Source organism: Tenrec ecaudatus, chromosome 16 (assembly GCF_050624435.1).
Source record: "Tenrec ecaudatus isolate mTenEca1 chromosome 16, mTenEca1.hap1, whole genome shotgun sequence".
Classification (NCBI taxonomy): Eukaryota; Metazoa; Chordata; class Mammalia; order Afrosoricida; family Tenrecidae; genus Tenrec; species Tenrec ecaudatus.
In genome coordinates this window covers 45,363,060-45,377,345 of record NC_134545.1, presented here as the reverse complement: position 1 = coordinate 45,377,345, position 14,286 = coordinate 45,363,060, and the positions used below count along the sequence as shown (strand labels likewise).

The window sequence follows — 14,286 nt, the reverse complement described above, 5'->3', positions numbered from 1 at the left end:
GCTTTTCGCTTGAGAGGAAAACTTGTATTCATTAAGTGATGCATGACATGTATTCCTGAGAATAGTTTATTGTGATGTTCTCTTTAACTGATTCATTGCACATTTAGGGATTTTCTTACTTTTTAAAAAACTATATAAAATATTAGGTAATTAAATAACAGATTTGAGATATTTTCCATTTGAGTTTTTAAAAGTTGATAGATTTCTGCATTAAAGTTTAGGTGTATTTATGATTTAATATGTCTAGGTAGCATCATATTGATAAAATGGGTAGTTTCACCATTCACTATATTAATGTTTACTTCTTGTATGCATAATACTTGATATAGGGAAGAGAAAATTGACATCTAAACCCTACACAGGACTAATTTTGAAGAAAGTGACAGGAAATACATAGAAAATAATTGCACCTAAGTAATAATTGCACCTAGAGTAAAGTCTTCCTTGGGTGGCACATGTGATTAAGGGCTTGCTGGGTGGAAGCACCTCAAAAGACAGCTCGGCCATCTGCTTCCAACAGGAAGCCTGGAAAGCCCTGTAGAACAGTTCTGTTCTGCACACATGCGATCACCATGGGCTAGAACCACCCAATGACAGCTAAGAACAACAACCTAGTAACATTTAAATTGTTTTAAAGTATAAAACTTATATATTTACATTCCAGAAAATTAAATAGGAAATGCTTACAAATTGACACAAAAACTTCCAAACATTAATACAGCCACTGTTAACATTACAATTTTTTTTCATGGCTTTACCTTATACATAAGGATTTTTTTGTTTCATTGTAATTAGTATAGTATTTTTTTAGTTTCTACTTTTAAAATTAAATATAATAAACATTTTCGCATAGGGCTGAGTCCTTGGTTGCTCTGTAATTAGGGAAATACTATGTAGTTTTAGTTTGAAAATATTTTGATAACTAGTTGCATATTTTCATAAGCTTAAGTTCTAGTTTCAAAATGACAATTACTTCAAACATTTTTTCATCCTAGTACCACTGGTCCTTTTCCGTACGGACAATTGAGCTGATCTGGGTTGATATAAAGCGACCCTGCTGGTGCAGTGGTTGAAAGCCTGTGCTTAGACCCACCTTTTGCTCAATGGAGAAAAGACCTGGCGGTCTCCTGCCATGGAGATTTACATCGACACCCTGGGGAAACTCACAGGCTCGCTTGGTCCTGGAGAGCTGCTGTATGTCGGAATTGTCCAGATGGCCCAAAATAACCGCCACCACTTGGTTCAAGGGACTAAATACCCTTTCAAGGAGGTAGCAGCATTTCTCTTAACACACTCTCGCTCTCCTGTGTGTGTGTGTGTGTGTGTGTATGTATGTATGTGTATATATATATATATATATATATATATCACTAAGTAATAAATTTCTCTCTTTTTCCACTGTACTCAAGATGTCTTCAAATTAATTTCTCTGGAAAAGGTGTACTATAGCATTATGTTTGTACTCCATATTATTATACACATTTATTATGAAGGCATATAGGTGCAATCTTAATAATTTTTTAATTCAGGAAATTCCAGTTGCAAATTATATGCAAAATATGCTTCAAATATGTTTAATAGTTCTTCAACCAGAGAATTTAGATTTGAATTGTGAATCTTTCCCGCAGGTTGGAAAAGAGACTGTCCAAACTACTGAGGACCAGATTTTGAAGAGAGACATGCCACCAGCATTCATTAAGTGAGTAAAGAAAAACCTTCAGGCTTGCTATAATTGGTTTTAGTTATGGGAATTAGGCATTTTTGATATAATAATTTAACAAAACCATGACTTGTGAGTTTTGTTTTCTAGACTGTAAAGGATTCAGAAACATCGTTTCTTGATTGCATAAACCTGAGTTTTATATAAACACTTTTGCTTGAAGAGGAAAGAATAATAGTAGAGATACATTTTAAAATAAAAGCTACTCAGTGCAAGAACACTTTGTTCTATTAAAGTGACATTCCATGATGCTCACCTTCCCGACACAATTACTGAAGACAAAGAGGGTGCATAAGCAAATGTGGTGAAGAAAGCTGATGGTGCCTGGCTATCAAAAGATATAGTGTCGGTTCAGTGGGAAGGGGGGAGCGAGGAGGGAGGGGGAGGGAAAAAAAAGGAAAACGGGCTGATTCCAGGAACCCAAGTGGAAGGTGAATTTTGAGAATGACGAGGGCAACGAATGTATAAGGGTGCTTTGCTCAATTGATGTATGTATGGATTGTGATAAGAGTTGTATGAGTCCCAATAAAAATATTTATGAAATTAAAAAAAAAGATATAGCATCTGGGGTCTTAAAGGCTTGAAGGTAAACAAGCAGCCATCTAGCTCAGAAGCAACAAAGCCCACTTTGAAGAAGCACATCAGCCTGTGTGATCATGTGGTGTCAATGGGATCAGGTATCAGACATCAAAGAACAGAAAAGCAGATCATTGTGGATGAGGAGGGTTGCAGAGTGAGGACCCATAGCCCATCTGTAGACAATTGGACATCCCCTTTTGGAAGGGTCGCGGGGAGGAGATGAGTCAGTCAGGGTGCAGTACAGCAATGATGAAACATACAACTTTACTCTAGTTCTTAAATTCTTCCTCCCTCCCACTATCATGATCCCAATTCTACCTTACAAATCCGGCTAGACCAGAGGATGTTCACTAGTACAGATAGGAACTGGAAACACAGGGAATCTAGGACAGATGAACCCCTCAAGACCAGTGGTGAGAGTGGTGATACCAGGAGGGTGGAAGGAAGGTGAGGTAGAAAGGGGAAACTGATTACAGGGATCTCTATATGACCTCCTCCTTGGGGGATGGACAACAGAAAAGTGGATGAAGGGAGACATCGGACAGTGTAAGACATGACAAAATAATAATTTATAAATTATCAAGAGTTCATGAGGGAAGGAGAGCAGGGAGGGAGGGCAAGAGATGAGCTGATTCCAAGGCCTCACGTAGAAAGCAAATGTTTTGAGAATGATGATGGCAACAAATGTACAAATGTGCTTGACAATGGATGTATGTATTGATTGTGATAATAGTTGTATGAGCCCCCAATAAAATGATTTTTAAAATAAATAAAAGAAAAAAGTAAAGCTACTGTAACATTTTGAAGTATTTAAAATGGAAGCTATGTTCATATATTGCCTGATACCCTACAAATAATTTTTAGACATTTTGCTAAATACTTTGGAAAAGAAGAAGAGAGACTTAACTTTTGATCAGACAAAGCTTCTCCGGCTCCTGATGGTGTCACCGTGCATTGACAGCCTTGTCCATGTAGCAGTCATGTCCTAAGTAAAGATAAAGGCAGTTGATACATAGTACATACAGTTAAACTCCTACAAATCAACAAGAATGAAGCAATTTTTTTAAGCCAAAAGATTTAAATAAAGAGGATATTCTTTTAAAAAGTTGTAGCTCATTTGAAATCAGGGAAGTATAAATTGTATTACAAAATTCTGTAATTAAAAAGTTTGTTAAATAAAAAGTTTGTTAATAGCAATTTTTGATAAGGGTTGGGAGGAACGGTAACTCTTGTACACTGCTTTTGGGAATGTAAATTGACGTCGCCACCTGGACAGAAAGATTGGCGTTGCCACCTGGACAGAAAGATTGGCAGTAATAAAGTTACAGATAGGTCATGTCGCTTCCAGGTTATGTTCCCAGGAGAAACTTGTGCCCACTCATATCCAGATCCACGTATTAAAAAAAGTTCTATCAGCATTGTTCATAAGGACCCTACTGTATATCTGAAATTTAGAGAATTAAAAGTGATCATACTATAGTTATAAATTAGATTAATAATAATCTGAAATAAAAATGAATGATTGGATCTTAGAAATAAGAGAAATAAACTACAGATGAATAGATGGGCTCTGTTTACTTGTAGTTCAGAAAACATGCCTGCTTCCACTGTGAAAAGATGAAGAAAATTATGGAAGTCATCCCAAAGGTCGGGGGAGTGGCACCTCTGGGAAGGAGACCGGAGGTTTCACTTGGGAACTTTAGAAGTAATGCTGTTCTGTTTCCTGGCTTGGATGATGAGCTACATGGGTCTTTTAGAAATACCGTATGTACTCGTGTATAAGCTGAACTTTCCAGCACATTTTTTTAATGCAATTTGTGGTAAAATAGGTGCCTCGGCTGATATCAGGTTGGATTATACTCCAGTATATATGGTAAATATTTCTGATATTGTAGATGTTTTCTATGTATATGTTATGCCATGTCTAAAATAAAACATAGTCTCCTTATGCTCTATTGAACATATGTAAACATGTTTTACCCATATTAATAACTTCTTGTTTCTCATTTACTTAAGTGGGTGCTTCTACAGAAACACATGTCTGTTAATGTGGCAAAATGTTTCCACATGTCAGGAAGTAAGGTGCAGGAAGCATCTGCTTTATGTAGAACCTGTTTGTTTGTTATTTTAACTTGCCCACCATAGAGATGGGGCTTTCTACTCTCATAAAGGGTTACTGTCTCGGAAGTGCCCAGGGCAATTCTCCCATCCTTTAGAGCCCTGTGAGTTGGCATTGACTCCGTGACAGTGAGTGAGTCGTTGGGCTTGGTGATCGCCAAGGTACTGTAGCTTTACACGGCACCAGCCTATTTTGTGTGCTTTTCCACGAGTGTGATGCTCCAAGAGGAAGTCTGTGTTGTCAGGCAAACTTTAAGCTTGTTCCTCAGCCTTGGAAGGTCCAGAGCGTTGTGAAGTAGTACACAGAGGGTTTTTGGCTTTTATTTTGAAATAATTGTGGATTCACATGCAGTTATACAATATAAATCAGAGATCCATGTACCCTTCACTCAGTTTCCCCTATACCTCTTACAAAATAATAGCGTGATCTCACTAAGATGCTACTAGCAGTCAGAGAAGATACAGAACATTTCCGTAACCCTGAGTAGACATTTTAAAGGCACACCCTCTTCTCTCCTATCCTCTAAGCCCCCTTTACCTCTGACAACCACAGATCTGTTCTCCACCCCTAAAATGCCGTCCTTTCACGAATGTTATGTGCAGAGCAGTGAATTGTTGAATACAATCCTTCTGATAATAGTCTTTGTGGTGTGCCCCCCCCCCCCAGGGGACAGTGTAGTACTGCACAAATGTGTGGTGCTCGCGACGCATCGAAGAGACTGGGCAGCTTTGTAATAGTCAGTAAGTTACGTGGCACCCATGCGGGGTGTTGCAGTTGTTGTTCGGCGCCATCCAGTCAGTTGCACTCCACAGCGGCCCTGCGAGCGACAGAGGGAAACACTGCACGGTCCTGGGCCATCTTCACAACCGTTCCTGTGCTTGCGCCCATTGATGCAATCCATTTAGTTGAAGGCCTTTCCTTCTTTGGATGTCCCTCCAGTTTACCAAGCATCATGTCCTTCTCCCGGGACTGGTCTCTCCTTATAATGTCAGGAGGATGTAAAACGAAATCTTGCCATCCTTGCCTCTAAGGAGCATTCTGGCCTTACTCATGGAGGTGGACCATTCAAATAAAGTACATGGAACCCTAACAGGATTGATCAATTTGCCATCTTGACAGGCTTGAAAGAGAGCCCATTCCAGAGCAGAAGGGGGATCTACCAAGAAAGAAGAAGCAGGAGGGTAGTATGTCTTTTGGACCCAGGATTTCTGATGTGAGAACCGCCTTGATCCTGGAACTTTGTAACACTTTGCTGAACAGGGCAGAGGTCAAGGACTAAGGGGGCTGATAGACTGGGGGCCAAAAAGAGAGTGCTATCACCAGGGGCGTGACTGAAAAGAGGCTGGATCAAAGAATTTAAAAAATAATAATTAAATCATTTTATTGGAGGCTTGTATAATTCTTATCACAATCCACACACATATCCATTGTGTCAAGCTCTTTTGTACATTTGTTTCCCTCTTCATTTTCAAAACATTTGCTCTCTACTTGAGCCCTTGGTATCAGCTTCTCTTTTTCCCCCCTCCCTTCCCATTCCCCTCTCCCTCATGAACCCTAATAATTTATAAATTATTATTATTTTGTCATATCTTACACTGTCCAACATCTCCTTTCACCCACTTTTCTGTTGTCCATCCCCCAGGAAGGAGGTTATATGTAGATCCTTGTAATCTGTTCCCCCTTTCTCTCTCACCTTCCCCTCCACCTTACCGTGGTCCAAGAATTGTATCCTGAGTCACTTAATTCAGAACTATAATCTGTTACTTCCCTATAATCCAAAATGAGTATTGTCTATGAATTAATTGTAGCTAAGCAACAAATTATTGAACCCAGCAGAGAAGTGTCGTGACACATGGGAGGGCAGGTAATGTGAAAATCGGTGAGATTCTGGATGATGGAGGCATGTGTGGATGACCGCTGCTTCATAGGCATCAGCCTGGGGCTTTGGTCTGGAGCCCCTTCCCCTCCTGTGTGGTTAGAGGCGGTTAGGCGCTGCCCCGTCTTCATTTTTGCACATACAAATCGAATGATACAGGGTGTAACTTTTAGACAAAACACAAATTCACTGCTATGGAGTCGATGCCAAGTCATAGCAACCATATAGAACAGGATAGAACTGCCCCAGTGAGTTTCTGAGACTAAGTCTTTATAAGGGTAGAAACTGCCTCTCCCCACCCTGTCTTTCTCCTCTGTTCATACTTACTGTTGAAAAAAGATAATTGGTTATTGAAAGGAAAGAATTAAGCATTTATCTTGCCTTTTCTGTGTACCGTTTACTTGAGGCCATTTTAGCCTCAGTTGATGAGGGGAACCAGGTGCTCCTGGCGGTCTCGAACCTCAGACCTTTTGCTCAGAAGCCCAGCACATAACCTTGTAACTTTTAGAGATTGACTTTTTTGACCCAGCATAATTTTTCTGGCATTTCACTGATGTTCTTGTGAGTGTTAGTATTTTATTTCTTTTTATTGCTGATAAATATAACCATTTTCCCCTTAACGACGTCTGGGTTGTTTATAGTTTTTGGTTTTTTCCGAAACTGTCATAAAGCTGCATTATTTTGTGTATATGTAAATTTTATTTCCCTTGGACAAATGTCTTAGGCAAATAATTGCTGGATTATATGGTAGTAGCATGCTTAGTGTGTTTTTTAATGTTTATTTACTTTTTACTGTTTTTTGTTGTTGTTGAGAATACACACAGCAAAACATATACCCGTTCTTGGACAGAAGCTGTCAACATCAGATGGCAGTTATAGGAAATGATTTAAAAAAAGGGGGGGGGTCCCTTTCAACTCTGACATTCTAGGCTATGAGTATCATTTGGTTAGTGAATGATTATCCTCAGGAAATTGTATCTGTTCATTTCCTCAGATAAACCTTTGAAAAGTACTATGTGCTCTCAAAGGTGACCGTAGAGACCAAAAACATTAAGTAAAAGTGTGCACTAATGGTGTTAAAGTTTTGGGAAAACCCAAACCCCAGGGGCTTACAAAGAAACAAGCTAGAAAACTTCAGTAGTCGCTGTTAATGAAGTGCCAGCTAGGGCTCCGACCTGTTACTCTGACGATTGGGTAACTTCTTAGTAGACTTGAATCATTAAATGGTATGCTATGTGAATTATATGGCAATAAATCAATGTTTCAAAAATCTGTGGGATAGTTCTGCTGTCACGGGATCCCTGAGTCAGAATCGACTCTCTGTCCCACAACAGAGAACACAACCACACACAACGAGGATTACAACCAAGAACGGTGCGCGTCGATTATATCCTCTTTCCAGACTTATTTTTGAAAAAAGATCTTTGGTTATTAAAAGGGAAGAATTAAGCATCTATCTTGCCTTTTCTGTGTACAGTTAATGTGAGGCTGCTCTTTGAGCCCAGTTCATGAGGGGGACCAATACATATGGAAGGAATGACAGAATTAGAAAATCATCATTGTGCAACTCCAAATAAAGCAATTGATTGATTAGGCAAAAGATTATCATCCGTAAAAGCATTCAGGACTTTAAAACTTCTGTGCCATCAAAAAGTCTCTTTAGAGACTTGGGGGAAAATAATGTATTATGAGCAACTAAAAAATTACTGAGCAGATTTTTAAAAGAATTAAGTTAATAAACCATGCTCTGAAATGTTATTTGAAAATAGCCAAGTACAAACGACAATATGGCTGTGGTTGTCATACAAACTTGCAGGGAATATTCTGCAATTTAAAACACGATGACTCTTAACTATAATTTTCCGTAGAATGTAAAATGAAGCAGAAAATAACCTCAGTAGATGCTGTGACTTGGAGGAGGGGTGGGGGGGGGAGACAGAGTAGGGAAACAGATGGAAGCAATTAGTGACATCTTTGCAACTGTTGAGTAGGACATTCTTTTGGGCTGTTTAGTTGATGTTTGGAAGTTTCCAGGGCATGATAGAGTGAAACTGCCTCTGTATTCCTTTATAAGGGTTTCTAAATAGTGGCTGCTTAGGAAACAGCAAGGAGTAAAATAAGTTCTTTTTTTTTTTTTTTTTCAATTTTAGATTTATCTCTATGTCTAGAATGTTAGGACATCCGGGCTAGAGAAAACAGGAGACTCTTGACCTGTAGATAAATGTATCCCTCAGCCAGCCAGTGGCCCTGTGCGTATGCACTTGACTGCTAACGGAAAGGTTGGTGATTTGAGTGCCTCGGCCACTCCTTAGGAGAATGAGGTGTAGCAGTCCACTTCCGGGAAGATTTACAGCCTCGGAAACCGGACTCTGGGCATCTCCACTGTCCTACTCGGTTGCTATGAGTAGAGATGAATTTGGCCTCAGTGGATTTTAGTTTGATTTGGGTATCCTGTATATAGTTGAAGCTTTTTCAAGGAATGGTATGACATTTTAAGGATTCGGGGGGGGGGGGAGGGGGAGGGTATTGCCAAGTAAAACCACATGCTATTTGTATAACTAGCAATTAAGGGCATATTAAAATGTTGGAGAATTATAGTTAAAAATTATATAGTTGAATTACAGTTGTTGCCGACGGGGTCTCTGTGTAAAAGTGGGACTCGTTTTAATATAGAGCAAGAGCTGCTCTGTCATAGGAAGGATTTCTCTTGGTTGGCGCCAGTGCTACCTGGTTCCTGACCGCGCTGTCAGAGAAAGTTCACCGTTGACTAATTTTACTAAAGATTGCCGTAACAGCCACACTGTTGCATAAGCGGTTAGGGTTGCATGATGCTTGCCTTAGGAATTGTTGCAATCGTCCCAAGCTTCCGGAGGGCAATGGCCATGCTTACTGTTAAAGCTGGGGGCTGTATTCCCTCTGCAGGTTCACTGGCGTGAGTCAGGAGGACACTCAGCTAGTGTATCCTCTCTGTAGTTTCCATGATTATCATCTCCAGGTGGCAGCAGAAAGAATCATTTCTGTGTAATTGATTGAGTCATTGGCTGATGTACTAATTATTGATTTATTGACGACGATCTGTCCAGCATGCTAGTTGATATCTAGAGAGCAGCTTCTTAGCAGTGTCGTCAATCGTCACTGCAGTGAAGTACCATCACTTGCAACTATTTTACTTTTCTTTGAAGAATAGGTTGAATGTATTTAAGATCACGCTTAAAAAAATGCCCTCTCTTCCCACTCATTAATTTTCTTTTTAAAAACTTTGTATTGGAGTATAATATGAAGGGTACCCCCCCCCCCCCAAATGGAAAACAACATGCTGGGTGGAGCTTTCAGAGTACGCATTTCCCCACTGGAAGAGCTTTGAGCACCTCACTCTGGTAAGAGCACCCAGTGGCGTTGTCTGGGAAGGTTCCCTCGGCTCACGGTGCATTTTTTTGGGTAAAAGTAGTTTCCTTTGAACCTTGGTTTTTGTGATGGCTGATTTGAGAGAACAGCGTGCGGCTGTGAAATTGTGTTTCTTGCTCGGGAAAAACGCCACAGAAATTGTTGTGATGTTGAACACAGCTTACAAGGACCGCCCTAAGGGAAACACTCAAGCGTATGAGTGGTTTTCTCATTTTGAAAAAGGTGAGATGTTGATTGATGACAAACCTTTTTCTGGACATCCATCAACTTCCTGAAAGGACGAACATGTTGACTCGCAGTGCGTTTGGAGTCCATGGCACCAGGTCTCACTCTTAATCAAGCTTTCAATTTAGAGGTTCTGAAAAGATGTAATAACAGTATACAAAAGAAAGGACTGATTTGTGGCAGACCGGGGACTGGCTTTGCCATCATGACAATGCACCTGCTTATGCAGCCATCTCCATGTACCAGTTGGCAAAATCAGCATGCCTCTCTTGCCCCACGCACCCTATTTACCTGCCTTCTTTTTGTTTTTGCGAATGCAAAGGGACATGAAAGGATAGTGATTTGACAATGTGGAAGAGGTGAAGAAAAACGAGGGAGGTGCTGTCAGCCAACCAAACAGATGAGTTTGAAAAATATTTCCAAGAATGGAATCGCAGATTTGACAAATGTATTGTCATGGAGAGTACTTTGAAGGTGATAAGGTTGTTGTGTAAAAAAATTTTAATACATTGTTTTGGGGAAAAATATTTTTTTGGCGGGGGTGGGGTGGTGGGTGGTGGTGCCCCCTTGTATATTTACTTGTTTTCTTTAACCAATAGTCAAAAAACAAAACTCTAGTTGCCATGGAGTGGATTCTGACTCAGTGTGATCCATGTGTCTCAGGGTAGAATGTTTCTTTTTAATTAGAGATAAAGTAGTCACGTCAATAGCTGTTGTGGCTGAGGATTGTGCATAATTTCAGATATACCTGTGGTGAGGGTATGTCAATTGTTTATTATCCTTTATGTAGCAAAAGTGGAGAGCTCTAGTGGGTTACCATTGGACTGCTAACCACAAGGTGGACAGTTTGAAACCACCAGCCATTCTGCAGCAGTGCGATGACATTTACTACTTCCTTAAAATTTTACAGCCGCAAAAACCCAGAGGCAATTCTACCGCCCTACAGGGTCACTATGAGTTGAAATCCACTTGATGGCAGGGGTGGGGGTGAGGGCGGGATGGAGTGGAAGGAGAGATGCTCTCTGACTTTTGGAAATTTCCAATTAAAGAGCTTTAAAGTTGGTTTTAATTATAGTAGAAATTCAAGGAAAGAGTGCTATCAGTGTAAGTAGGACTAATAGGAAAATGCCTCATGCTGGTAGTGAGACTTGGGAAGCGATGGAGAAGGGGGACACGATTCTGGGTGGGATGGACAGTATGAACAAATTCCAAGGGGCCTTTGGGGAAAGGGGGGTCCTGTAGGAGTGGTGGGGACTAAGCTTGGATAGGGTGGGCCACATAGTGAAAACTCTTGAAAGCTAGACGGGACTTTGGAATTGGGCAGCAGAGACGCCTGGCAGTTTTTGAGCAGCATATGACAAGATGAAAGTGGGTTTATTTAAAATAGGTCGACCCGTGGATCAATACTGAGCGCACATCCTACAATGAAGGGAGGGAGATACGCTATCCATTCAACTGGCTAGATGGATTTTCTGTCAGTGTGGGTTTGCATCAATTTGATTTTTTTATAGGTGACAAATGGCAAACTGTTTACCGTGGGGGGAAAATGTTACTGCAGTGTACAGTGGAATTTCATTCTTATTTCTGCAGTGGAGCAGCTCTTGACTCTGTCCACGGTGCTCAGTGTCTGAATGGATGAAGGCATCATTCTGAGGTGGTCCTTGTGATACGGACTCCGCAAAAGGGCAATCGTACACAGTGTCTGTCGGCAGGCAAATGTCAGCATGATTTAGAGCTGTAAAGTGCTGTCACTTTCTGCCTCAGCGCTGCTCAGAACAGTCTGCGTGAAATCAAAACCTGGATTGATTCTCTGGCTTGGACTATTTTTGAAACCCGTAATGTCTATGCTTGTTGAATAAAATAGCATTTCTAAAATATTGGGTTTTCCGGATACACTATTGCCACGTGATTGCATTAATCATTTTTTCCTGGAAATGACCTTGTTTGAACACTTTATCTACTCTGCACAGTTACAGAACATACTTCTATAATTTGCCATCATTGATATTCATGTAGAGACAGGAAATTTGAAAAGGAATAAAGTCTACTTACACTTAATTTAGATCTCTTGAAGTAAAATAATAATTCATGATGTTTTTAGATCACCAGCCTTTGCATTTAGCTTTTCCTTTTATTATGATTTGAACACTCACAATAATTGGTGATGAAATTTGTATTTTAAAACTCTCGTTGGTAAAACACTCCGATGTTTTTATTTAGAATTACTTCTTTGATTATAGTACTCTGCACTTTATTTGTCTTGGGCTAGTGTGTGATTCTCATGCTTTATTTTTAAACTCAAGTTCTTTTGTGATCCTTTTCAAAGATTCTTTCTTTAAGAGAAGATTTCTCTCTCATACTATCAGTGACCAGTTTCTGTAAGATAATCATTCACATCTGCTAGCTGTCTTGCTGCATTTTTGACCTAGAGAAACTGGGGGGGAAATGCCAGCCCCCCCACAACTAAGCACAGGTTCGATAGGCACAATTGTGCGGTTGAGATATATAAAGATTATATTAAAGTCATAGAGAACATGAGAGAGATGGGAGAGACAGTAAAATGAAGAAGTAGAATGAAGAGTAAATGAAGACACATTTCATGGTAACATGCTCACCTTCTGGGTGGCCATGATCTTACCAGCCAGGTCTCAGCATAGCGTGGGTGTATTAGTCTGGGTACCTTAGAGAAACAAATCCACAGAAAGTCATGAATAAGAAAGAGTTTTATATAAAGGTAAAGTGCACATCAAGAAAACATCCTAACCCATTTCTGCCCAAGTCCACCATTAACCCATATGTCCAACGCCAATCCAGAAAATCCTCCTCCATCTCACAAAGCAGCCACAATGATGCCGACTGCAGGAGGAAAGCCAAGTCAATGAACGTGTAAGCATCTCAGCGCTGGCAGGGGTCTCCACATGGCTGTTCCAGCATCCAGGGCTGCTTCAGGGTAGGTCCATGTGGCTTCTCCTTGGGGGTGTCTTGCAAGAAGTGAGTCTTGCCAGCTGAAGCAGGGAATAGGCTAAGGCAACTGCACTGGTGTGACCATCATAAAGCAAGAGACCCGAGAACTAGAAAGCAAGGCTCACCGAGCCATTTGTCCCTCTGCCCTTCAATTAACCCACATGTGTTTATCGGCCAAGTTGGCACAATAAACTAACTCAGTGGGCCAAGGTGGGGCGGAGATCTGGCAAGAGGCCCCGTTTATTGCTGAGGGTTAGCTCTACTTAGGAGGGCGTGATTACAGGTAACCACATGTCACAGGAAGGGGCAGTGCAATAGGCATACACATCATAGGGAGGGGCTGTACAATAGGCATTAGTGTGACAAGAAGGGGATGAGCTAGGGCTGCACATTGAAGGGGAGGGACTAGAGGTATACATGTGACAAGAAGGGTAGACCCTAGATTCATGATGGACACCTAACCTTGGTCACCCTTGAGTGGGCTTGACCTCCCTGGGCTCTCCTTCAGGGAAACAATATGCTACCATCCTTATCAGAAGGGAGTGGGCCCTACTTGTTATGGGATAAACAGTGGTGTCTGCTTGCTCTTCAAGGCTGATAACCCTTAGGGAGAATGACCCCTGACCTACTTCTGTTGACCTCCAAGTGTATACTCATTCACCATGTGTAGCATAGCTGCTAACTTTGGCATATATTTGGGGAAGACAACTTGGGAGAAATCCTTCTGTTTCCCACATGAGGCTGTTAACAATGAGACCAACAGTTGGAAACCACCATTTGCTCCACAGGAAAAAGATGAGATGTTTTGCTCTCATGAACAGTTACAGTCAGAAACTGGTAGAGGCAGTTCTACCCTGCCTTATAAGGTCACCGTGAGTTAGAATTGACTTGATGGGAGTGAGCTTTGAATTTTGGTTCTCAAAGTGATTCCTGAAGTTTTTGAGTCTTCTCAATAATGAGCTCTGAGTCATATTGTTAACTTGTAGAAGAGTTATAAACAGCTTAGGATTTAATTCTTGGTTTACTTGATAGAACTTTCTTGATTAAGAAATAAATGAAACTTTTACAATGGCGTGGTAGCCTCGAGGGCAACATCCTGCCATGGAACAGCGACAATAACAGAGGACACGGTGCTCAGCTATGTTGAATGTAATACAGTGGACAGCACTGAAGATATAGCCTCAGGAAAGTGGTGGGTGTGTCCAACCACACAGGGTAAAGAGAGAGAGAGAGACAGAGAGAGAGAACCTCATCATGGCCCACTGAATCCCTGGAGACATCTCTGTTTGCAGCAGTCAATGCACTCTGCCCCTCCATGAGACATGATGTTCCCTCACTGACCCATAACACTATGGGGGACAGCACTGGAGACACTGTGCAGCAAGTGTCCTGGTCTGC

The 14,286-nt window shown here is 40.9% G+C and overlaps 1 protein-coding gene across 2 annotated transcripts in view; it reads left to right on the top strand.

Annotated features, from left to right (window-relative positions):
• The window catches only part of VCL (vinculin), a 121,026-nt gene that overhangs the window by 38,560 nt on the left and 68,180 nt on the right, over window positions 1–14,286 (top strand). For both annotated transcript variants that reach the window (XM_075534680.1, XM_075534679.1), the window contains exon 2: window positions 1,629–1,699. In XM_075534680.1, coding sequence (XP_075390795.1) covers window positions 1,629–1,699 — 71 coding nt within the window. The remainder of the gene's footprint in view (window positions 1–1,628; window positions 1,700–14,286) is intronic.